Source organism: Gobius niger, assembly GCF_951799975.1.
Source record: "Gobius niger genome assembly, chromosome: 7".
In the NCBI taxonomy this organism is placed as follows: domain Eukaryota; kingdom Metazoa; phylum Chordata; class Actinopteri; order Gobiiformes; family Gobiidae; genus Gobius; species Gobius niger.
Window position 1 is genome coordinate 4545468 of NC_136858.1, and position 26703 is coordinate 4572170.

General features: G+C 44.1%; 1 protein-coding gene across 1 annotated transcript; it reads right to left on the minus strand.

Annotated features, from left to right (window-relative positions):
- Positions 1 to 1130: 1130 nt before the first annotated feature.
- LOC306965117 (high-affinity choline transporter 1-like) lies at positions 1131 to 25611 on the minus strand (the record flags this gene model as incomplete). The annotated part of the gene is made up of 8 exons (XM_079559360.1): positions 1131 to 1685; positions 5928 to 6145; positions 6955 to 7108; positions 7197 to 7340; positions 8013 to 8161; positions 8902 to 9057; positions 13757 to 13873; positions 25428 to 25611. 8 exons carry the CDS (start codon positions 25609 to 25611, stop codon positions 1131 to 1133), a joined length of 1677 nt encoding a protein of 558 aa, XP_079415486.1.
- Between the last annotated feature and the right edge of the window lie 1092 nt (positions 25612 to 26703).

Below are 26703 nucleotides of genomic sequence, written 5' to 3' on the forward strand. Positions count from 1 at the left end.
GTTCCAGGTAATTACTCTGGAGGGCTGGTTGGAGATCATGTACATGGTCATGGACGGCTTTTCCTTATGGAGCTTTGTGTTCTTTGTAGTCGTCACCATCATCGGGGCGTTTGTGGTGATGAACGTCTGCGTGGTGGTCATTACCACACAGTTTTCTAAAAGTATGAAGAAGAAGCGCGGCGCCGGCCGCCGTCCTTCAACTGTCCAGAAAGTCCTCCTTGTGTGCAAACGGAGCCTCTGTGAGCCTTTGATCCAGTTCCTGACGTCTCGTTCCTAGTAGAGGAGCGTGTCCCAGACCCGTCTCCTCGCCTTTTCAGCTCTGCCCATATTTTTTTAACTGGATCAGGACTTTGTGATGACCACTTCAAAACATTGACTTTGTTTTCCTTAAACCACTTTGTAACCAGTTTGGCAGTTTGCTTCGGGTCATTGTCCATTGACCCATCTGTGCCCAAGCTTTAACTTCCTGGCTGATGTCTTGAGATGCTCCAGTATTTCCACGGAGGGTTCTTTCTTCATGATGTCATCTATTTTGTGAAGTGCACCAGTCCCTCCCGCAGCAAAACAACCCCACAGCATGATGCTGCCACCTCCATATTTCACTGGTGGGATGGTGTTCTCAGGCCTGCAAGATTCCCCCTTTTTCCTTGATGGTCATTATGGCCCCAATTTTTGTTGTTGTTGTCAGACCACAGGATATGTCTCCAAAAATTTAAACCTTTATCCTTGTGTGCATTTTCGCTTTTTATGTTTCTTTTGGAGTAAGGGCAACTTCCTGGCACAGTACCCCCTAAGCCCATGTCAGTACAGTACTTGTCTCACAGTGGATAATATTCACATTTCAGAGCACATTCATCTCTGGGACAAATGCTTGCGTGTAATTGTTCGAACCTGAACCTTCAAGTGTCTTGAAATTGCACACCCCCACGAAGTCCCCGACAACAGAGCCCCCAGGATCATTCAGGTGCTCAATAAGAGTTGCCTTCCCAGACACCAGGTCCATGTTAATAAAATCAATGAGTCATCATGGGAGGATGTTTTTAACATTTATTTGAAGACATCTGAAGGCAGTAGTTACAATGAATGTAAAAAAAAATATTAAGTTTAACATTTCATACTATAATGTTTTTTTAGCAGCTGTTGTTCAGCATTGGTTCACATGTTTCCGTTGTAGGGTCTGTCTTAGTCATGTTCATATCTATATCGTCTCTGTGTTTGCTGTCATTTTCTGGCTGCAGTGACGTCTGAGCTTTAACATGGAACACATCCAGCCTCTCAGGAAGCAGGCCTCTGTTGAAGAGTCTTGATGTCAGGTAAGAGAAGAGCAGGATGGCGGCCACAGAGGACAACATGGAGATGGTTTTAATGGGAGAATACTGGACGTAAACTCCATTCTCCAGAGTGCATCCTGGGAAGTGTAGGACTGGAGCTAACCCCAGCAAGGGCTCTCCACACATTAGGCGTAAAGGGAAGCCTGTGAGCAGGCCTGCGATAGCTCCATACAGGTTGCTCTTTTTGAAGAAGAGGACGCAGACGAATTGGGGGAAAATCACCGTATAGGCCACCTCAGCCCCCAGGAACCAAAACAGGATGATGCTATTTTCCAAAGTAGTGAGCGCAGTCCCGACTACACCAGCTACAACCACAGAGGCCCGGATCACCCACAGCATCTCTCTGTCTGAGGCCTGAGGAAAAAGTAGAAAATATGATTATTTGAAATGATTCAATGCATCACAAAGCAACAACATACAAATGTTTACATTGCTATTATTCCCTTTTAGATATATATTTTTTAAATATATTTTTTTAAAGGGTGGAGCATTATCAAACTTTTTATCCAGGAAAAAAAAAAAAATAGTTTGTCATTTGTGACCCAATGGCTATATGGGTATGTAGCTGAGTGCTATGGTAGGAGATGGAAATTTAATGTAACTACCACATTAAATTAAGTTGTATCCACAGTGCCATTGGACCATAAGAAAATAACTTTTAGCATAATGGACACGACTCATTGAGGAGAGGCATAATCAGTTAAGTTAATAATTCATTAAATAGGCTTGAAGTTCTCAAGTTCATTTGTTTTTAAACATGCATAGTAGCTTAGACCCGGCCGTCTCAACTAGTCTCCAAATTTGATGTTCTGAGATTATGAGTTGTTACAAAGAAATAAATCCCTATAACCCGTCACTCACTATAGGTGTAGACCAGCACTAAGTAGACCAGTGGTTCCCAACCTACACATGCAGTAGTCGGGGCGCGTCCCCCCATTCCAAAAACTATGGGCACTACATATGTATAAAACATCCATCCATCCATCCATCCATCCATTTTCTTCCGCTTTATCCAGGGCCAGGTCGCGGGGGCAGCAGTCTCAGCAGAGAAACCCATACTTTCCAATCCACGCACACCTCCTCCAGCTGTTCTGGGGGGACCCCGAGACGACACCAGGCCAGCTCGGAGACAAAGTCCTTCCAGCGTGTCCTGGGTCTTCCACGAGGCCTTGTCCCACTAGGACATGCCTGGAACACCTCCTGCAGGAGGCGACCAGGAGGCATCCGGAACAGATGCCCGAGCCACCTCAGCTGGCTCCTTTTGACGTGAAGGAGCAGCGATTCTACTCCGAGCTCCTCCCGGGTAACTGAGCTCCTCACACGATCTCGAAGGGTGCGCCCAGCCACCATGCGAAGGAAACTTATTTCAGCCGCTTGTATTCGCGATCTTGTCCTTTCGGTCATTACCCAAATCTCATGACCATAGGTGAGGGTGGGAACGTAGATCGATCGGTAAACCGAGAGCTTTGCCCCGACTTAGCTCCCTCTTCACCACGACAGACCGATACAGCGACGGCATCACTGCTGACGCCGCACCGATCCGTCTGTCGATCTCGCGCTCCATCCGTCCCTCACTCGTGAACAAGACCCTGAGATACTTGAACTCCTCCACTTGAGGCAAGGACTCCCCACATACCTGTAGAGGGGAAACCACCTTTTTCCGGTGGAGAACCATGGCCTTGGATTTGGAGGTACTGATCCTCATCCCAGCCGCTACAAATCGCCCCAGAGCGTGCTGAAGGTCCTGATGGCACTGTCCCCGACCGCTACGCGATGCTGCAGAGACACGTCAGCCACGACAGTCCTACAACATCCAGAGACTTAAGGTACTCAGGGCGAATCCACCCCCGGAGCCTGGCCACCGAGGAGCTTTCTAACCACCACAGTGACTTCAGCCTGGGTGATGGGCGAGCTCACCTCCGCGTCTCCAGCCTCTGCTTCCTCATCAGAAGACGTGGCGACGGGATTGAGGAGATCCTCGAAGTACTCCTTCCACCGCCCGACAACATTCCCAGTTGAGGTCAGCAGCTCTACACCCGCACTGTAAACAGTGTTGGTGAAGCACTGCTTCCCCCTCCTGAGGCGCCGGATGGTTTGCCAGAATTTCTTCGAGGCCGACCGATAGTCCTCCTCCATGGCTTCTCCAAACTCCTCCCAGACCCGAGTTTTTGCCTCTGTGACAGCACAAGCTGCAGCACGCTTATTCTTCCGGTACCTCTCAGCTGCCTCCGGAGTCCCACAGGACAACAAGGCCAGGTAGGACTCTTTCTTCAGCTTAACAGCATCCCTTCCTTCCAGGCGCCACCACCGGGTTCGGGGATTGCCGCCGCGACAGGCACCAGAGAGCTTACGGCCACGACTGCGAGCAGCCACGTCGACAATAGAGGAGGAGAACATGGTCCACTCGGACTCCATGTCCCCTGCCTTCCTCGGAATCTGGGTGAAGCTCTTCCGGAGGTGGGAGTTGAAGACCCCACTGACAGAGGGATCTGACAGACCCTCACAACACGCTTGGGCCTGCCAGGTCTGACCGGCTTCCTCCCCTGCCAGCGGATCCAGCTCACCACCAGGTGGTGATCAGTTGACAGCTCAGCCGCTCTCTTCACCCGAGTGTCCGAGACACGCGGCCGGAGATCAGACGACACAACTACAAAGTCGATCATTGACCTCCTGCCTAGGGTGTCCTGGTGCCACGTGCACTTATGGACACCGTTGAGCTCAAACATGGTGTTTGTTATGGACAAACCGTGACTAGCACAGAAGTCCATTAACAGAACACCACTCGGGTTCAGATCGGGGAGGCCGTTCTTCCCAATCACTCCCGTCCAGGTCTCACTGTCGTTACCCATGTGGGCGTTGAAGTCCCCCAGCAGAGCAATGGAGTCCCCAGTCGGAGCTCCACCTAGTACCCCTCCCAGGGACTCCAAGAAGGCCTTGTACTCTGCACCGATGTTGGGCCCGTAGGCCGAGACAACAGTGAGAGACCTGTCCCTAACCCGAAGGCGTAGGGACCCGACCCTCTCGTCTACCGGGGTGAACTCCAACACGTGACGGCTGAGCTGGGGGGCTATGAGCACGCCCACCCCAGCCCGCCGTCTCTCCTCGTGGGCAGCCTCTCTCCAGGAGTTGGGATCCGGAACCCAAGCTGTGCGTGGAGGTGAGCCCAACTATGTCTAGTCGGTATCTCTCAACCTCCCGCACAAGCTCAGGCTCCTTCCCCCCCAGCGAAGTGACGGCCTCGACTGCCACCCAGTCTTCTCTGCACCCAACCCCTATGGATCCCTCTGGTGGTGGGTCCGCAGGAGGGCGGGCCCACGTCGTCTCTTTGGGCTGTGCCCTGCCGGGCCCCGTGGGCAAAGGCCCGGCCACCAGGCGCTCGAGTTCGAGCCCCAACCCCAGGCCTGGCTCCAGGGTGGGCCCCGGCTGCACTATGCCGGGCGACGTCACGGTCCTTGTTGTTGTACTGTCCATGGAAGTCTTGTGAGCTGCTCTTCGTCTGACCCGTCACCTCGGACCCGTTTGCCATGGGTGACCCTACCAGGGGCATGAAGCCCCAGACAACATAGCTACTGATACTGAGATACTGAGCTGCTTCAGCAAAAATGGAGTGAAGCAAAGATATATTTTATAGATGTAACTTATTGCGAAGCAAAGCTATAACTTGCTAAACTTTTGTAAAAGAGATGACAGAGCCGCGGTCCGTGTCAGACTGAGCCAGGATGTAAATTACACCGGTTGTAAAACCCAGAGCTAAACAAAACCAGTTATAAACCAGGACTAAACCAGGACTGAATAAGAAACTTGAGCTTTAGTCAAATTGAAAAGCAAAAGAGACCAGTGACAATAAGAAAGACGTCTTTACCTTTAGTGACAGACCCACGGAGGCGGAGCTTACGTGCTGTTGTTTACAACTTTACAAGCAGCTGCTGCTAGAGGAATATCAAAGATTGTTTGTTGAAAGCGAGCACTCACTCTGTATTAGACATTGTTGGTCCAGTTTTGGTAAATTGTCAGTGGCAGAGTGAGCGCTCACACCATGTAAGGATCTTTGAGTGTGAAGTTGCTTTCGCATTGTTGGACACAGCAATGTGTTTAGAAAAGTTTATCTGAAAGAAACCAATGCCTGATGTGGATGTAGATCTGTCCTGTCTCTGCAGCTTAAGAGGTAATAACGTCCTTTCTTTCTTTTTATCGCTGCTTAAGTGGATATTGTGCTCAAAACACGAAGTCACAGGTGACTCTGCTGCCGCCTGTGTAGCTTCTGCTGTGCCGTTTTAGGATTTTTTCCTGAACTATACTTTTTTATACACATTATTTTTATTGAATTAAAATAACATTGGTATCGAAAAAAATACCGGAAGTACCGAATAAAGGCACCGGAACCGAAAAGCAGGTATCGTTAAAGTACTTGGTATCGGAAAAAAAACGAACGGTACCCATCCCTACCCATACAGCAGCTGGGTGGCAGCTGTATGTTTTTTTCCCCCACATACCTATAATGTTTGGTATCATTTAGAACCTGCAATCATCCATTAGTATAAAATCGTATATTTTTAATCAAGTTGGTTTGAAAAAATAATTGTATAAAGTTTGTACCTGAGGCCTGATCACACATTTGTACAAATTGGCAGAGAAGACCGAGGCTATGGAGATAAGTGTGGAGTCTGCAGAGGACATTACGGCGGCGGCCACACATCCAATCCCAATGATGGAGATGTAAGACGGAGTGAGGTACTGCAGCATGATGGGAAGCACCTGAGCGGCTTCACCTCGTTCATACGGAGAGGGAGAGCCATAGGACGTCTGGTTCCAGTCTGAAAAATATTTTGCACATTAATTTTGGCCTCTCAGTCAATTACATCAGAGGAAAGTTCTGACTTGAGTACTGAGCAGTTCATCCACACAGAGTGAGCCTTTATTAGCAGCAGCCCATTGGCATTGGCTGCTTTCAATAATCTGCACGAAGTACGCAGAGACAGGGGAAAGCCTGGGAGCACAGTGTCCTGTGGTCAATTTACTGCCAGGTTCCCTTGATACAATAGTACATACCCCTACAAAAAGATTCCCATACAGGCTTTGCAAACAAGGAGTGTAAGGGTTTCATCCCCCTTTTGAACCTCTGGCAGCACTGCATCTCCATCTCACACAGAGATCAACTAACAAGGGAGGACTGACGGAGAACAAGATCCAGGAAAAGATTGTTTCTGAACCGTAGCCAGATGTTGTCCTGTCTTGATCACACGTAGCAGAGTGTCTCACAAAACAAAGATATTTTTCTACAGTTTGGCCTGTCATTCACACAATGTCCTAGACAACTGTTATCAAAAAACAAAGAAAACATAAAACCTGAGCAAGCCTTTTGGACCCCATGCAAAATTTTGCTCAGGGATCCCACTATAAATATTCCAAGGCTAATTGGTAGAGGATGAACCCATGCGGGTCAATCAGCTGTGGGGATACGTACAGTTGGGCCCTGTTAAGGCTAGCACCAGCTATGGGCTGATACCTTGATTAGTAATCAAAATGGTAGACATGTTGTATAGTGGGTGAACTGTCCTCTCTCTCAATTCCTTTTATAAAATGTATGGAACAGGTGTCAGCGCAAACAATCCCATCTCAGTACCTGTGGATGAAGCTGCAGCTCCAAACAGAATGGAGGGTATTCCAAAGAATGGGATTAAAAGAGCAGCGATGAAGCTGGTGAGTTTAGCCGTCCGTGTTGACGAAGCAGATAGTGTCCTCTGGTGCATGCACTGGTATGCTGTGCTTCCAACTGACTGAAAGAAATTATAATTATTGAATGAATGTTGTTACAATAAAAAACAATGACAGACCAAACAAGACAGATTGAAATTTTAAACTTACCAAAAATAAAAAGTCATCCATCATAATCCAGACCTTGCTCAGTTTGGGGACGCCGATCCAGGGAGAGTGGAGCGTGTTGTTCATCAGAGTCTCTCCAATGTTCACTGAGTGAGGGTTAATCAGCACAAAGGGAACACAGATCCACTGGAGAAACAATGGAAAAATAGCTCAAGCTCAAGCTCTTTAACAAAACTTAACAACCTGACTTGTTTCTGCTCTGAATTTCATTGTAAACTGAATCTGCTTTTATCACATGATCAAGAAAAAATATTGTGTCATTGTGTCCATTATCGTGAAAGTTTGTTTTTCCATCCAAAGAGCACTGTTGCCACCTGCTGACTCAATAAAATAATGTCTACAAGTAAGATCTTTACATAGAAGTTGCATTAGGCTTTACCCGTTCCCACTGAAAAACATAATTGACAACTATAGACGTCAATGATTCGAGGAGGCTTTTGTTTGGGAATGTTTTGGACAAAGATAAGAACTTATCTCACAAACACTGACTAACACACAATTAAGAGCCAATTGCAAGAAATGATTTAGGCTATTTACAAAAAACTATTTCAGTATAAGATTATTGTATATGAATGACCATGTGATGTGGGCTATTTTGAATTTCAAAATGATTATAATGGATTCAAAAGGTGATTGTTAGTTGGCCTAATTCATGAGGCCATAGTGCCATTTTTGTCTCAATTTATATTTAGTGATATTCTGCAAAAAGTTATTTATTGGTATATTGGGGGGAGCAAGCAAAATCGCTCAGTCCAATTACAAGTTTTTAATATATCTGATTATCCTTTAGTGTCTCACCAGGCTGACAAAGATGAGTACCAGCTGTATGACGTCAGTGTAAGCCACAGAGTAGAGTCCTCCCATCAGAGTGTAGGTGATGGCAACAGCTGCAGAGATCCATATACTCACTCCATAAGACAGGTCCAGGACCACACTGATGGTGGCACCTGTTAGAGACACAACAAGGATTTACAGAAACTCTACAAACATCAGGACTGTTCAAATACAAAAGTGATGTTGTTTTTCCATTCCTTGGGTTACACATTTAACACATTTGCATAAAAAACAGTTACACAACAGTAAAGTTTTAGCCTCCTTAAAGGTCCTATATCATGCAAAATCGACTTTTTGGAGCTATTAGCCATGTTGTTTTGCTATTTCCTTATCAAAAACATCCCCAGAGTGGTTTGTGGCTTCATTCAGCAATCCTCCTGAATCCTGCTCTCTGAGCAGCTGCTCTGCCCTCTGCAGAAAGAGCACAACATCTGTAATGTAATGCCTTACAGCCATTGCCAAAATACTTATATTTCTCACAAATAATAGTGCTCCATAGCGGAAGAGGTACAACATATCATATAAATGCCTATACTTTACTTTGGGATGGCTAAAATAGCATGATACAGATCCTTTAAGATGCCACAACATTGTGTCCTGATGTTGTGGCATCCGGACACCGGGGAGCTATACTACAAAGCTGGTTGAACATGTGCTGGATTTGTTCCTGTAACCCTTGAGCTTTATGATAAGTGGTACAACAAAGAGTGTTATCGTCGCTTAAGTTATCCCTGGGTTTCTACGAGGATTTGTTAGCGTGTTCATCTGATAGTCAAAGACCAGGTGATGCCATCTACAAGAGCCAGGTCTTCTCATGTGTTTGGATTTGTTTGTGTGGAGAAAGGAGTCTTACCCAAACCGATGAGGGTTGTAGCCAACCACAGCACATCCTGAAAACCCGAGGCCAAACACATGACTGTGGTGAAGCCTTTTCCATACTTCCAATAGAATGGGTCCATCATGGTCATATACTTTCGGTCTCTTAGTGGTTTAGCAAAAGCAAAACAAACTGAAAAAGAAGAAAATTTAAGTGATTTTTTTTTTACTCAATGTACCACCTCACACCCCTGCCTGCCCTGCTTTATGAGTTCAAACAACCTTGAAGCAAAATGATATCAGACAATATTCAAAAAGCACTATGCCTTGAATACTTGCGGTTCTGGATCCTTATGAGCCATATGTTTGGTGTTAATTGGTTCTTACAACCTTTATTTGTTCTTGGTAATACTTTTATATGGTCTGTTTGAGTTTTTTCATCCTACCGGAAGTGCTGCCGTGGTGAGCTCCAGGCAACTGGAAATTGGTATATTTTCCAATTGAAAATTAAAACTCACGACCTCAGAGCGTTCCAAGTGATTAAAGGGACTATACAAGTTTAAAAATGTTAAAATTCTGTATTTTCCTCCCCCTACATGTTCCAGCAATGCCCTAATGTGTAGAATGAGCTCAGGCATGTTCACCACATCTGCCTCTAAAATCCTGCACTGTCACTCGATATAGAAGGTGTATATATGTCACTTAATATAGAAGGTGCAGTTACATGTATGACCTGAGGTGGCAGTAGTGAGCATAATAGTGAACTTGCATCTAGCCCCTTTAAACTCATATGTAAACAAAACGGCTAGTGCTACAACAGCTAGCTCATATGATGCTAACGTTGTATGAAAGTTTCTCCAAACCAGATACAATTAAAAACATGTAACATAGTGTTATGTCAAAAGCTGTGACCGAAAGTAACGTTGACATTGGGGATGCACCGATACCACTTTTTCTAAAACCGATACGAGTACGAGTACTTGGATTTACTACTCACCGATACCGAATACCGATACGAGTACAAGGCATTTTCTACAACATTCTTACTTTTTTCACAGCAGATTGGTTTATTGGTTTGTAATTAGTAAATTTACTCATTTACATTTCCTTAAGTAAAGTAGGCGACACATTTAAGAGCAGTTATATTAGAATTGTGCTGATGCCATTTATGTATTTATTTTTTATTTTCATTCAATATAATTTTTCATTTTTTATTGCACTGTCCATCACAGACAGAAAAGCCCATGTCCAAAAGCTCCCCAATGCCTGTGTTTTATTCATTTATGTATTTTTATTAAACAATAGTATTGAGGTGGTTATTTAAATGGTCTCCCTCGTGTGTTTGTAGCAACTTAGCGAGTAGCTACAGCGTTTTCATTGTTCTGCTGCAGCTCATTTTCGCTCAATATGGACATGCTGTATCTCTTTATTTTGGATTTTCTGAGGACTTTTTAGTCGCTGGGTTAGTTTTTCAAACGAATAAACCCCTGGGCATAAAACGGCGTCAGAATGGCCAAAACTGCTAGCTGCGAGTTAGCAACGTTAGCCTGTATGTTGTAAACACTGCAGCACTAACAACATTTAGCTCTGGTTAAATCCAGCACAGACTCTGATTTCGAGAGCGCAGTCTCTAATAAAGTCAGCTCTATGTGGATTATTGTATTTCCACTAAACAATTCTCCAGTTTGTTGCTTCTTCTCTCCTCAGCAGAGAGCTGCGCCTCGTAGGTGCGCTGGCCGCACGTCAAATGGTATCGGTTTCTGGTATCGGGACCTCATGAATGAGTACGAGTATGAGTACAAGCATGTGGTATCGGCCCGATACCCGATACTGGTATCGGTGCATCCCTAGTTCACATCACTGCTTTTGTAGTGGTTTTGTTACAGTTTTGTAACAGTTTTTTAGCCTTGCTCCTCCTGCCATAACTGTCTTCATCTTGCATTCAAACTCATAGCAGGCTTGAGGTCTCTGGGTTTACAAGATGTAATACACACTTCAATCCGCGTTCCAAGGCATTTTTTGTGTGCCTGTCCACGGCTCCTCTGCTCCTACAGCGTGTGTGTATGTGAGAGTCGTCCTCTTGTGCTATTGGTTGGTCCGTGTGTCTGTCTAGCGATCTCTCGCCTCTGATTGGACATTGTACCACCAAGCCCCGCCCTGGTGTATTCAGCTCTTGTGTGATTAGCTCTGTGGAGAAGCTACAGACCCGGAGCCGAGACAGAAATACCGTGAAGTGAATCCAGCGTGATAGTGCACCCTCTCCTAGTAAAGACGGATACATGACGGTATTAGGTCTTGGGAAGATTGATTTTGATCAACTCAACGTACGTGAGTAGACTTTAACCGAGTTATTTCATTTTTTGATTTCTTATGAACCAATTATGCTACCCAAAAATGAAATTGCAGGCTGTAAAGTAAATATATAATTTATTCAAAACGATGTATTTGCAAATTATTGCATACTTTAATTTTAAAGAATCTTGACCAGGACACTCGAGACTTTTAATCTCAACGAGTTTTATCCTGGATAAATAAAGGACAAACATAATTTAAAAAAAGTTATGGCACTATTATTAATGGTACATTCATGCGTGTATATGTCATTCCAGACTAGTTTTGACCGTATTATTATTATTATCATTATTATCATTATCATTATCATTAGTGTAGTATAATTAAAATAATTACTTTTTCTGGAAAAAAAGTTTATTTAACATACGCATAATCCTGCACATGTTCACCCAATAATTCATAAAAACTAACCTCATATTAGGAGCACAGAATAATACATGAATTCATCATTGGGGTCATATAAAAACAAAACAACAATGATTACTGGAAAGAATTTAGGTATCAAAGGCATCAAAATATAATGAAAAAATATAAAAATGACATAATATATATATATATATTTTTTTTAAATAATGTGTAGAAAGTGCAAGTTATACCCTTAATTATGCAAAATCACATCTGTAAAAAAAATTTAAGTAACTGCAGTGAGCATTTTTCCAACCAAACTGTAAGAACAACAGAGCTCCTCCTACTGTGAGGGGTGTGTGCTTTTCCACCACGAGTGTGGTGGTCATGTTAAGGTCATGTTAAAAGTGCTACAAATAAGAAACCCTCTCTCTTCATGTGACACTTGTGCCGGCTTCCCAGATATGATCAGGTCCAGTCTGGGTGGAATGGGGGAAAGGCTCAGTCTTAGAGTAGCCTCCAGTGTTGTGCTGAGTCAGTTTCGGACATATCCATCCTCATTTCCTGAGTCCTTTTAATCCACAAAGCAAGTTTTCTTCTGAAAGCTTGGATTTTGTCAGCAACAAAAAATATATTGCTATTTCTCCCTTGAAGTGATGTGTTCAGCTGGTTCAGGTGTGAAAAAATATCACAAAGGTAGGCTAGTTTGAAAATGAAATCAGTGTTTGTGAAGTGCTGCGCTAGAGGGGATTTTTTTAATGAAGTTGATTGCTTTTACACTTATAGTCATGGCCTCGTGCAACTCTGGTGACATCTTCTTGGCTGCAAGGCTTTCACGATGGAGAAAACAGTGCGTCCACCTCACTTCTGGTGCGCGATCCTGTATCTGTCTGAGGACGCCGTGATGTCGTCCTGTCATTGATGCTGCACCATCACTACACAGTTCTTCCACTGTAGGCCGTTCTCCCTGAAGAACTCATCTATACAGCGGAAACATTCATGTGCTGTAGCTCGCGTTGGCAGCTCTCCACAAAATAGAATGTCCTCATGCAAACTGGTGTCCCAGCGATAGCAAACTGGTGTCCCAGCGATAGCAAACTGGTGTCCCAGTGATAGCAAACTGGTGTCCCAGTGATAGCGAACAAACACAAGCAACAGCGCAGCATTGGATCAGTAGACTCATCTAACTGTAACGAGTAAAATGGACTACTTATTATTCTTTCTATAAGTTGTTGCTGAATGTCTGTCGCCATGTCAACAATGCGGTGACTGACAGTGTCATTGGAGAGTGGGATAGTAAGTAACTTTTTGGCAGCCGTCTCTCCTACCAACTCGCGTCACATATCAACAGCAGCTGGCACAATCAAATCCTCAGCGATGGTGAAGGGTTTTTTACTCTGAGCTACCCGTTTAGCTACGAGGTAGCTAGCTGATGCTGCAGTGAAAGATATGACACACTGTTTCTGCGTCTGCAGTGTGATTTCTTTTCGTTTAAAAACGTTTCAGTGCTTCGTTTGACAGAGTTAGACCGCACTCCACACACTGGCCTCTCGGCTCAGCCTCACTACCTCCATTGATAAAACCAAACTTGAGGAAGTCAGGATTGTACTTGCGAGAAACTTTTGTCTTTAGAGGAGGGCTGGTCCAGCTGTTGGCTTCATTTTAAAAACTTTTCCATTACTTTCTGGCATGGTATCTCCCCTGAATATGTACTGACTAGCGCATGGCTGCCTCTAGTGGCTGGAGAGTGAACTGCAAATGAATATCCCCAGTGATCAAAGTGATCCATCGTGCGGCTCTACGGCCCACACGGCCCAAAGGTGCAAACCTGTTTCCTCCCCGCGGCCCTGAAGGAGGCGCTTGCGGCCCTGAGTAGGTGGTTAAGAATCACTGCTATATATAGTACTATCTACCATGAGTGATTTCCTATGTTTAGGCAAGTAATCTTTCCCAAAATATGTGTTTTTCAGACATTAGCATAGACGCTAATTAGTCGTTAGCTCGCGGCTAACGTTTGCATGTTAACTTATTACTCATACACATACTGTGTCTCTCGTTCACTGTTTTACCATTCATCTTCCATCAATGTCAAAGGTATGCGTCCAGCCAATAAACCCAGCAAAAATGAACAACGGTGTGGTTTTTGTGAGATGATTGTCTACCTGCCTAGGCAAGTGCGAGGGCAGGACACTTACCGAGTAGAAATGAAACCGAGTAGGCTCCTAGCATGAGGATTACCCAGGTCAGTCCCATGGAGGGGGTGTACACCATCTCAGTGATGCCCACAATGAAGCCTCCACCGACCCACGTGGCTATGAGATGGAATCAGAAAAAGTGGTATTAGAGGAAGGCAAAAATATATTAATTGATCAAAATGTAGTTATTTATGCATATACAGTTGTGCCAATAACTTTACACACCCTGGTGGATTTCTCTGGCCATTATTTTCTCAAGGTATATGAATGAAAACACAAAAACTTGGTTTCACTTATGGTCAGTGATGTTGTGAAGCCATTTATTGTAAAAGAAACGTGTGAACTCATTTCAAATCACCATAGCAATATAAAATACCAAAATGTGCTTCTGGAAACAGCCAAGACACTTTTTTTGAGGGAGACCTGAATTTCAGGTCTCCCTGAATTTTCCCCTAACCCCTAATATTCCACTTCTTTATCAGCGCTGCAAATGGGCATTGTCAGTACCTTGGATATACAGTATTTTGATATCCCTTTCCTGTTTTATAGAGTTCGCCTTTTCTCGTAGATCCTGTGACAGTTCTTTTGCCTTCCTCATGACATGAAACTGGAAACGTCAGTTTCTCGTAGATCCTGTGACAGTTCTTTTGCCTTCCTCATGACATGAAACTTGATACCCCGCCATTGGCACTTTCTTGAGTTATGGTTCCCAGATAATCTTGTATATAATGAACAATGGGCCTGCCCTCTCGGATATAACATTGCTCATGCCCCATATAACACCCTCCATTACATATATTTTAGACAAGTGTATGTCAAGAAGTGCATGTTGGGAGTTTGCAGGAAATCGTTGTCTTTGGGCTACTTGTATGTATTACTGACGTTCACAATAAACAGCTATTCATCAACAGAATCTTCTGCTCAATATGCCTAAAAAAAGGTCAAGGATAACCCAAGAGTGTATGAATGAACAATTTGGTAATGAAAATACAGTCTCCGTACACTTTGTAAGTGTGAGTTTTCATTGCTCATGGCAGAAAAGCTGACGTGTAGGGCTAGCAAACACAAACACATGCTGTATCAATCACCAATCATTGGAAGTCGCCATATTTGGGATCGGCTGTACCCTTGTTCAGTGGACTCCATACCTCCACAGGAAATGACGTCCCCTCCACAGGACAACGCTAGCTGAAGCTAATCCAAAGTAACCCTAAACCTAACCCTATTCCTAACCTTAAGGATAGTGGAGTTTACTAAAGCCGTTGTATTGACCACGTTGTGGTAAAAAGTGGAGGTGACGTCATTTCCTGTGGAGGTGTCCATCGTCTGCATTCACACCCTCTGAATAGGTGTGTTTGAGATGAGCCAGACGGACAGAGTTTTGACAGCCGACTGCAGACGCACGGTGCATGCCGGTTAGATTTTTGTCCGACTTGCTCCAGACGGGCTCTGATGTCACGGGCACGTGGGGCACGGAAAGATCGTGAGACCCCAACGAGAGCAGCCGACTCGATCAGCCGCTGCATCTCTCCAGAGGCAACTGCAGCGGCTCCACGGCCCCGTGCATGACGGGAAAACGCCCACCTGTCCGTGGCTCACGCTCAGGTGATTGGATACAAGTCTGTGTGATCAGAAACGTGCTCCTCGCCCCCTCCTCTCTCCTCTTTAGATCTGAACAAATAAACTATGACTGAAACTATTAAAGTTTTGCATCGCCCCCTAAAATAGAGCTCATGTTTGATGCTTTTCAGAACAAACTAATGATTTAAAAGGACGTGTTTTATCTCATAAACTTGAACAAACAAACGAATGGGAAAGTTTTCTCTGATGAAGAATGATGTCTCTGGTGTAAAGGAAACAGAGCAGGAGGTGAATGACTTTTATTTAGGATAAACTTTAAATGAACGCAATATCTGAACGAGACGCTGCGTGATCTGAGGCCGCTCTCGTTGTTCTCTGCATGTGGAGCGGTCGGATGGGCTTCAGACTTTTTTCTCCGCCCCCGTTGCGCCGGCTACTCTCACCGATCATCCAGGCGAGCCGCAACGGCATCTTAAACACACCTATCCAGTCTGCGATTGATAGGCGTCACATGACTTGCCCCAATTATGGCGACTTCCACAACAAAGATGGGTTATATTAAAGATCTTTAGATTATTGCCTTAGCCACTGTACAAAATACTGTAAAAAATATCACAAGTCGAAAGTACAAATCAAAAAGTGGTTTCCAAAGTGGGGTCCAAGGCCCCCAATGCTTGTCTACAATAAAAAAGAAGGAATTGTACATTTATTTACTAAAATCTTTTTTTTTTTTTATCATAAAATAATTCCCTCCTCAGACCTGAGTGAAACATTACTGGGAGCGGGACATCTGACCTCTGATAATACAGTATTTCCTTAAATCAGAGTTTAGATGGCTCTGAATGCCATGTCCTTGATGACAGCGGTTGCATGGTTTGGATAAGGGCTGCTGCTGTTATGTCTCTTTATGTGGCTCAATGCCAGATGCTCAAGACTTATCATGGTTTATCCCCAATCTTCTTCCTAACCCTCAGCCCAGTGCTTAGTTTTTAGCTCCCGTTCCACTGTCTCAAGTATTCTAGAGCAGTGGTTCTAACTGGTGTGATTTTTTTCAGACCCACTATCAGACGAGAATGACAAAAGAACACTTTAATTTGTGACCTTTATTGTTAAATACAGTATTTTCCCACACAGCTGTTTTACACTAATTCAGGGACATTGATGCAGGTTATGTTGGCCACAATAGCCTTGAACAACAAAGTTATTAATAATCCATGTCAGGCCTACTCCTTGTCGAGTGCCAGATTATTTTCTTTTGGCTTCTAATTTATAGCCCAGGCTGGTGAGGACACACTAATACACATACACATGCACTGTGGTTCCAAAAAGAAAAAAAGAAATGATCTGAAGAAGGCTGTGCCGAAATGTCATCTTGAATAAATCCACTTTTTGACATTGGCTATGAGTGTGTGTGCGAGGCTGTTTCATTTCATTATTTTTTTGGAGGAAACACAAATAGCCTAAATCACATTGTTTTAAGATATTGAAATAAAAGCTGCTGTCAAAAATATTGTAGTTTGTGGCCAGGATGGTGAGCAGGCTTGTAGCTCTCTTAAAAATGCTATTACACAAATTCTCTCAAAATATCCTAAAACGCAGCCGCGAAAATGTAAAAGTAAAAAAACCTTACCATGGTTTAGTGAGAGGTTATGGCTTTTAATGAAGGAAAGAGACGCTGCCCTAAAAAAGAATCTCAAGCCAAGTTTGGGGACGGACCAGTTGGCCAAAGGGAATAGTAAAATGTTATGGAACTGTATTTTCTGGAGGAGAGCAGACTAAAAATGGACCTATCAAACTAAACATAAACTCCTGCAACAACGGAACAGCCACACCTGTAACGCAAGTCACTGCAAAGGACAGCTTAACATGTTCAATGACGACTTCATCACCTCCATAATGCACCTGCACACTGTCCTTTCCGTAAACTAAAAGTGCAAAGCCGAAAGACCAAACTCCTCATGTAGGCTATGGATCTCCTTCTCTCCCCTCTCTCTGCCTCCTCGCGCCTGCTCCTCCTCACTCAGCACAGGGACAAGCCTTATGGGAAGAGGCTAAATGCCTAAACACCTCATTTTCAAGTCACATTTCAAGGCTAACAGGTTGCCCCTGGTCGATCGCTTTTGCTAATTATCGCGTGTGCTTTTAAATCACCTGGTTCTCGGACTGAAGACTTTAACAGGATCTTTCTCTGCTGTCCATGGGCCGATTTAAGCCAAATAAAAACTTAACGAAATATTCAAACAGAGAATCGTTCATTTCATGTCTGTGACACAATTCTATGTAACTTTTACAATTGTTTTATTGAAAGTCTCTTGACATTTTCTTTCATTTGTTGGTTCAAGGGATTGTCTGTAAAAAACAAGAACGGTCTGCACAACATTGTAAAAAGCTGCTCTAAAATGATAGGATTCCAGCTGAAGGACTTGAGTTCACTCTGGAAGAAGCGAGTGACTGATAAGGCCAAACAAATCATGAGCGGACCAGAGCACATTCTGTCCTCTGAGTTTCTGTTGACGCCCTCTGGGCGGCGCTGTAATGTGCCGCTAGCAACAAAGAATCTTTATCTGTTGTCTTTCATACCTTCAGCTATAAAGCTGCTAAACAAGGATGAATCTCAGAAAAAAATATTGAGGATCTCAATTTGTAAATACATCGGTGCTCATCGAGGTTCCAGCGTGGGTCAAAAATAGATAAAATGAAAGAAAGTGGGACCGAAACACTCGGATGAATCTCATTTTGGTCATTAATTGTGTCATGTTGGGGCCATTGTGGCTCTGACTTTTTGTTTTCTTGCTGACTTATTTTACTTATTTGTATGTGTTAGGCCTGTTCTTCTTGTATGTGCTGTATTTATGAGATGGACGAATGTTTGGCTGGGAAGCTACAAATGAAATGAACTGCCCCTCAGGGAGAAATAAAGTCCTGAATCAAACTGTTGTGATCTTTCCATGGGAAGTCGCTCTCCTTTGTCAAACACACTCCAGCTGATCGCTGCTAACAGCACACCCCTTAGGACTACTATCTATTATAGAAAACGCAATCTCAATGGCCGCCGCCTGGGCGCCGCCATGTTTATTTCCCATACCGACTTTGAAGCTAAGCAGGGAAGTGCCTGGTTAGAACTGGGATGGGAGACCGTTCCTCGGATGCTAAGCAGGGAAGGGCCTGGTTAGGACTGGGATGGGAGACCGTTTGGGAACACCAGGAAGCCTGGCGACAGTACTGAGTGTGTGCGTGGACATCCGCGGCCGGCCCCCACGTGACGGTCCCACCGGCCGCGGGCATTGGCCACGGGTCCATATGGACCGCGGTGCTGCTGTCCGAGGACAACCCGCTGTCACACAAACGCGAGTGCACGAGATCTGACTGCCGTGCGTGTGCGCGCATCCTAACAGGGCGATGTGTGTGTGCGCGCGTGTGTGTGTGTATGTATGTGTGCGCGTGCATCCAAACAGGGCGATGTGTGCGTGTGTGTGCGTGTGTGTATGTTGTAGTGTTATGCAAAATCAGGAATCACACCGGTATTGTCGATGTTTCTTTTAATGTTGAACACAACACCGATCAAAACTTACAAGGCTCGTGTGTGCTCAGATAGCCAGACATTTTGTGAACAGCAACATCCGGCGCTGTTTCCGTGCATGTTCCTTCACAATAAAAGCGGCATTACATTACATCACCCTTTCTTTGAGTCTTTTTTTTAAAGACATAGGTTACATTAGGTAGGACTTTTTTTTTTTTTTTTTTTTTTAAGGCACCTGCATAGGTCTTTTACATTTATAACTGTAAACACTTGAACCAAATAACCTGACAGCTTATTAGGCTATCTTTTACTTAGCATAGTCAGCATATCTAGTTGGAGGTTTAACAACTCTACCACTAGAGGTTGTGCGAACTGGAGTTACAGGTAATCTAATGTTAACTGAATCGGGTGGATCTGGCTCGGGATCCACAGGTGAAGGAGATAAGTGTGGCTGTCCCTCACTCGGAACCTGTGACAGTCCATCTTTTGCGGGAGTGACTGGGCTCAAGTGTCGGCGGTTCCTCCTTAGTACTCCTCCTTCTGTTTGGACGAGGTATGATCTCGGTGAGTCACACTTTTGTAGGACGGTAGCTGGTTTTATCCAGCCCTTTTGACTGTCCAGTTTTACTGTAACGCTGTGTCCTGATTGGAGTTCCGGAAGTGGTTTGGCACCGTACCTGGTGTTGTAGGCGCGTTTGTAGTTCTCTTTTGTTTTCTCATCGGCTTCTCTGACGAGCTGAAAGTCCGGCCACGCAGGTTGCAGTTTCGTTTCCAAAGTCGGTATTGTGGTTCGAATCTGTCTTCCCAGCATGAGTTGGGCTGGGCTCACACCAGTGGCTTGAATGGGAGTTGACCTGTAAATCATGAGAGCTAAGAAAGGGTCAGTCTGTTTCAAAATCTTTTTGGCTGTCTGCACAGCTCTCTCGGCTTCACCATTAGCCTGTGGATAGTGAGGACTTGTGGTGATGTGTTTAATGTCATAGTCCTTTACAAACTGCATGAAGGTTCTTCCTGAGAATTGGGGACCATTGTCAGTAATCAGCTCATTTGGGCAGCCCCATCTTGCACAAATGTTCTTCAGGTTAGCTACTGTAGTCTCACTTGACATGTTTTTGAGGTGAGCCAACTCAATGTAACGAGAGAAGTAGTCTACAACCACTAGGTAGTTCTGCTTGTTCAGTTCACAGATATCTGCTGCAACTCTTTCCCATGGACGACTAGGAAGTGCAGTGGTGAGCAAAGGTTCTCTTTTCTGAGTGGGTTTTGATTCTTGGCAGTGTATACAACTATTGACCATTTGTTTTATCTCGCTACTTAGTCCCGGCCACCATACACTACATTTGGCTCTTTCTCTGCACTTTACGATCCCCTGGTGTCCATCGTGAATGCGCTGCATAATCTCAGGCCTCAACTGTTGTGGCACTACAATTCTGTCATTGTACAACACCAGACCGTTTGACACTGTGAGGGAATGTCTGTTCGTGTAATAGGGCTTTACCTTGTCTGGCATGTTAGTTGCATATTTTGGCCAACCTGCCTGCACAAAGGTTTGAACCATTTGAAGATCCATGTCCTGCTTTGTTGTTTGTTTAATCAAGTCCAACTTGGTAGTAGAAATGGGCCACGAGTTTTGTGTTGCGTCTTCGTGTGCCTCTATTTCCTCCAGCAGTTCTGCTATCTCCTGAGTCACAGCTGCTTGTGGGTGGCGTGAAAGAGTATCTGCAACGACAAGTTCTTTCCCAGGCACATACACAGCTGTGGGGTTGTACCGCATCATCCTCAACAAAAGTCTTTGGCACCTCAGTGGCACTGAGTGAAGATCTTTGGTGTTTATGAGAGGTATTAACGGTTTGTGGTCACTTTGCAAGGTGAAGGAGTCTAGTCCATAGAGGTATCTGCTGAACTTCTCGCACGCCCATATTGCTGCGAGACACTCCTTCTCTATTTGAGCGTATCGTTGCTCAGCCTCAGTGAGTGTTCTGGAACAAAAACTCACAGGTTTCAACTGTCCACCGTGCTCTTGGAGTAGGACTCCGCCTAAACCGTAACTACTCGCATCTGCGCTGACAATAGTTTGTTTAGTTACATCGTAGAATGCGAGTACAGGTGACTTTGTGACAAGCTCTTTCACTTTACTGAATGCTACTTCCTGAGCAGTGTCCCAAGTCCATGTCACATCACTTTTGAGTAGGTCATTGAGAGGTTTAGTGACCTCAGACAGGTTTGGTAGGTATCTGCCTAAGTAGTGGATCATCCCCAGGATCCGCCTCAGGTCTGAAACATTCTTTGGTGCTTCAAGTTCTGTGACCGCTTTTACTTTTGCTTTGTCAGGCCTTATGCCGTGCTCATCAATGCAATGTCCAAGATAGTTAAGTTGTTGCCGACGCAGGAGGCATTTCTCATGGTTTAGCTTTAACCCTGCCTCTTTGAGCGTGTTCAGTGTCTTTTGCAGTTTCACCTCATGTTCCTCTGGAGTGTTTGAATATATTAGTATATCGTCCATGTAAACTGCTACACCTTCGTGTCCTTTCAGAAGCTCTGTCATTTCTCGCTGAAAGATTTCTGGAGCGCTGGTGATCCCAAATGGTAGCCTGTTGAAAAAGTACCTTCCAAATGGAGTTATAAAAGTAGTTAACTTTGCACTCTCCGGATCAAGTGGTATTTGCCAGAAACCACTGGCTGCATCTAATAGGGAAAACACTTTGGCACCAGCAAGTTTGGGCAAAATGTCATCTACTGTTGGCAAAACGTACTTTTCTCTTTTGACTGCTTTATTAAGCACTTTTAGATTGACACAGATTCTGGGTTGTTCTTTGTTCTTTTTCGGCACAGGAACCATCGGAGCACACCACTCCGTTGGCTCAGAGATTGGCTGAATAACGCCGCAAGCCACCATACGATCCAGCTCTTTCTTTACTTTTGGTAACATGGGCACTGACACCCTCCTTGCAGTTGTCACACTGTAGGGAACTGCATTCTCTTTGAGAGCGATTTTGATGGGCTTGACTTTCAACTTCCCTACTTCATTAGGGCAAGAGTCAATGATCTGCTCTGAAGCTTTAATTTCTTCAATGCGTTTTATCAGGCCCATGGCTACTGCAACATTGCGGCTCAGGAGGTGACTGTTTTGTGAGCCTTTAATCACGTTGACTTTGAATCTGAATCTTTTTTCTTTCCTCATCGTAGTGGCTATAAAATAACCTACACAGTTCAGTTTACCTCCTGGGCTGTCTAGCTTGTTAGCTGGTCTTCTCAGCTTTGGTTTGAAGGCAAGCTTGTCAAATGTTTCGTCTGGGATTACACTTGTGTCAGCCCCTGAATCAATCTTAAATGTGACTTGTGTTCCTTGTATTGGTAGTTTCACAGTCCATGCCTTTGTTGAATCTTCCACGTCTGTAATTCCTCCCAGAAAGTAGGTCGAATTGCTGTTGCTTTCTTGTTTGGGTGCAATAACCTCGTTGACCGCACGGGAGCGACATACGACTGCAAAATGGCCCAGCTTCTTACAGCTACGGCACTCGGCATTTCTAGCCGGACATTTATCATTCTTTGGATGTGCACGGCCACATCTTGTGCATTTATTGCTTTTGTTTTGGTAATGTTTCACTTTTTCCCCAGCATTATGTGCTTTGTTCACATGGCTTTCACTGTATCTCTGTTTGTCTCTGTGTGGCTGGCGTTTAGAAGCCACTTCACTTAGGTTTGCACTAGCACTAGCCCCTTGCTCGCTAACGTGCTGTTTCACTTGCTCTGACTGTCTCACGAGCTCCACGGCTTTACTGAGGGTTAAGTCAGGAATCATTTGCAATTTCTCTGACATTTCTTTGTCTAGTATTCCTATGACTAGTCTGTCACGAATATTTTCTTCTTTAACACGGCCAAAGTCACAGGTGTTTGCCAACTCGTGGAGTGTTCTGATGTATTCCTCCGCGGTTTCTCCAGATCTTTGAGTGCGCTGATGAAAGCGGGCCCTTTCGTGTATTGTGTTCACTTTTGGGACAAAATAATTATCCAGTTTGTCCAAGACGATCTCGTAGTCGTCATCTTCTTCCCCCTCTTCAAATACGAATGTCTTATACACTTGTTCTGCTTCTTTCCCGAGCGAGTACAGCAGTGTACAGACCTGGACTTCTCCGTCCTCGAGGTTGAGCTTAGTGGCTACGCGGTAGCGCTGAAATCGCTGCCGCCACTCTGGCCAATGCTCCGGCCGTGAAAAATCAAAAGCTTCTGGAGGTGGGAATTTCGCCATCTTAGGACGTCTTCTGACACCATGTAGTGTTATGCAAAATCAGGAATCACACCGGTATTGTCGATGTTTCTTTTAATGTTGAACACAACACCGATCAAAACTTACAAGGCTCGTGTGTGCTCAGATAGCCAGACATTTTGTGAACAGCAACATTACATATGTGTGTGCGTGTGCGTGCGTGCCCAAAACCTGCTCAAACACGAGCCTCTAATCAAACGCGCTGCTCCGACTGATTTCTCCTCCGTGTGAGTACAAGCGAAAATTAACCACTTACCGAGCGCATGGCCTGCACTGCGTAGTTTTTTTCTTTTTTTTTCACTTTGCTGCTGTACCATTTGTTTTCTATTTTGCTTTCACGTATTGTGAGCCCAGAGGTACATTTGATTCTAAGGCAGCTTGGAAAGCATTGCCAATTTTATTGTAAGGTTATAAATACTGTCTAACAACGATCATTAGGCTATTTCAGTTCAAAACCTACTCATTATTTTTTTGATTGTACACTACCGTGATGCACCAAACCACGGGTCCTGCACCGTGAACCAAACCGTTAGAGCTGAACCCCTAATATTTATCCATAATTATTCCACTGTCTCTTGAATTCTATTCCCTGAGTTTAGCGCAAATATTGTCGTAGTTTATAAGAGAGGAGCACGGGTGCATCAAACACTCCAAATGCACTTTGTTTGAAATTTTTTTTGGCCTTCATTCTTTTACTCATTTGTAGTGGCCACAGTTTTTGGAATGGGTTGGGAACCACTGGTCTACAGCTGAACTGTGTGACGGGTTGGACATTTCTTTGTAATCACTCACAATCTCTGAATATCACATGTGGAGACTAGCGAGCTACGCGCACGGCACACGTGCACGCAGCACGCGGCGCGGAGCAGCCAGCGCCGCAGCTCAATGTGTCTGTCTCCTCTTTTCCGTATCTCTCTCTCCTCCTCCTTCATGTTTCATAAACATTGCGCTCTACAAAAGCTACTTTTTACGCAGTAAAAAGGAACCAAACTGCTTATTTGTCCACTGTTAATGAAACGCTGTCCTGAGAGAAAGAGTGAAGAGTGATGTTCTCTGTGTGGCGCGGTTATCACAGCCTGACCTGCTGCTTAAACGTGACAACACAGCAGCACGTGCGACCGCCCCTGCACCACCTCCCTCCCGGACTCCTCTATTTTATATTGCGTATTTCCACATTTTGTATCCAATAGACTCCGCCTATTGCATAGATTTGTATTAGAGATTATAATGACATTAATAAAAAAATACAAAATAAACAAATAAAAATAAAACTTGAGCCCGACCCGACCGGAGCCCGACTCTCATGCGGGAAATCTCGGCCCGGCCCGGCCCGAATGTCGGGTCGGGCCCGGGCCGGGCTCGGGCTCGGGTCTAAAATCTAACCTATAGACTACTACTACATTAGTCTTTATTTTTTTTATTTCATAGCAAAACCAACTTGAAGGAGTATCTTTCTGTGTTTTTATTTACAACTATTCAATTAAATCATTTATCTCTATTTGGATTTGTCATATAAATTACATTACATTCACCATGCTTGGCCACACTGCAGACCCTCCAGAATATCCTTCATATCTCAGACCCTCTCTAGGGCTGGGCGATATACCGATATTTAAGATACATCGATATATTTTTAAATGAGATATGGAATTAGACCATATTGCGTATATTGGGATATTTCAAATTCAGATAAGTTATTAAGCTACCACAAAGAAACAGGTAATTTCAAGCCGATTTTTTAAAAGTTTATCGTAAACTGAGCACTTATTTTGTTATCTCTGTATATATAAATGCTGCCCTCAGAAAAAGATTGCCCTATTTTATTTTCTAGGCTATTTTTATTGAAGATATTTTTTTATTTAAATGTGCACTTTACGGAGCTTTGTTATACAGTGTTTATGTGTACATTTAATAGTGAGTCTTCAATAAAACTACTCGTATTTGGCTTTGACTTTGACTTAACATTTAATATCACAGCTCTCACTTTGCGGAAATAATATTGGGCTATATATTGTATATCGATATTCAACCAAAATATATCGGGATATCACTTTTAGTCCATTTCGCCCTCCATTGGACACCAGCTCAGGCACCGAAGACCATATGCAGCCAAGAAGAGCCACACAAAAAAACATGAAATATCTGTCAATGTTTAAAAAACCTAAACCTAAAAACACTGATAATCTATTTTTTATATAATTGGAAATAAATTCAGGCATCAAGGGGTTAAATAAAGGGAATTCTGTCACCTTGAAAGTAAAAGCGAGACAAAGTCAAACACACAAATGATTTTTCCAGCCCACCTGTCATGGTGAAGATCCCCACCACCAGGCCGATGCCCCGGTTCCCCAGGATGGTCATCTCTATTTCAGGCGCCGCATTCTTCTTCTGCTCTCTCCTGGATTTGAAAGAAGCCCAGATGCCCGTCCCGAGCACCAGCAGGTAGAAAAACACCATAGCAATCACCCCAGGAATATTCACCGCCATGATGCAGCTGAGGACTGAGTGACAGAGTGAGTGAGACAGAAAATGTTCATGGAGAGCACCAGCTCTCTGCTCCCTCCTCTTCATAGCTGGAAACACAGGTTTGTTGGGTGATCCGTAAATTCTCAGCATAGTTTAGACTAGACTTGTTGTTTGACCTTTAACATTAATGCTGATAACAAATATGGTTTAAATACATGGTGGTTAAGAATGGGATTAAACAGAGAAGTGAGCAGACATTGGGTTCATAATAAGTTTAAACTTCTTTGACTTGTGCCTCCCCGAGAAAAAAGGGAAAATAAAATAGACTGTGCCTCCGCATGTTGCTGTCTCCTGAGTTAGTGAAGTAGCTATTCTGCCTGGGTTCTCCTCTATTTTTATTAGAAAAATGCTGTGTAACAGTGTCCGACGGAACCCTTCGGAGCGGAGAGGGATGATGTGAATTTAGTATATTTACTGTGCCGTGCAGGGCAAACATGCACTATGTCAAATCTGGCCATCAGTTATACAAGTTAGACTGTAGACTTTAACTGACTAGTTGACCACTGTGGCACTAGTCAACATCATTTAAGACATGTCGACTAGTCATGAGTTAGATTTCAATTCTCATTTCTACCCCTTCTCCTTAGCCCTTCCCCTACACCTTGAAACAGAGGCTAAAGGCCTGCATGGGTCTGCACTTAACCTACTACTCGCAGACTACACTCTTTAAATCTGAGTCTGTGCTGGATTTTACCAGTGCTAACTTTTGTCTTTATTGAAACTAGCTAGCGACTAACAGCTCTGGCAATTCTTAAGCCGCTTCACGCTTTGGGAGTAAATGCATCTGTGAACTTATCCAGCAACTAAAAAGTACTTCGAAGATGCTCAATAAAGAGATACAGCATGTACATATTGAGCGAAACCTAGCTGCAGCAAAAATCTAACTGCTACTTGCTAAGTTGCTACACGCAATCACGCGGGTAAATCCACATGGAGTTGAAGTAAGCTAGCGAATGTGAAAAGAGGCCAATTGGAATAGTAGTAAGTGACTATTCTGAAATAAATAAGTACAACACAGGCATTGATTGTTATGTCAATGAGGTTTAGTGTGGA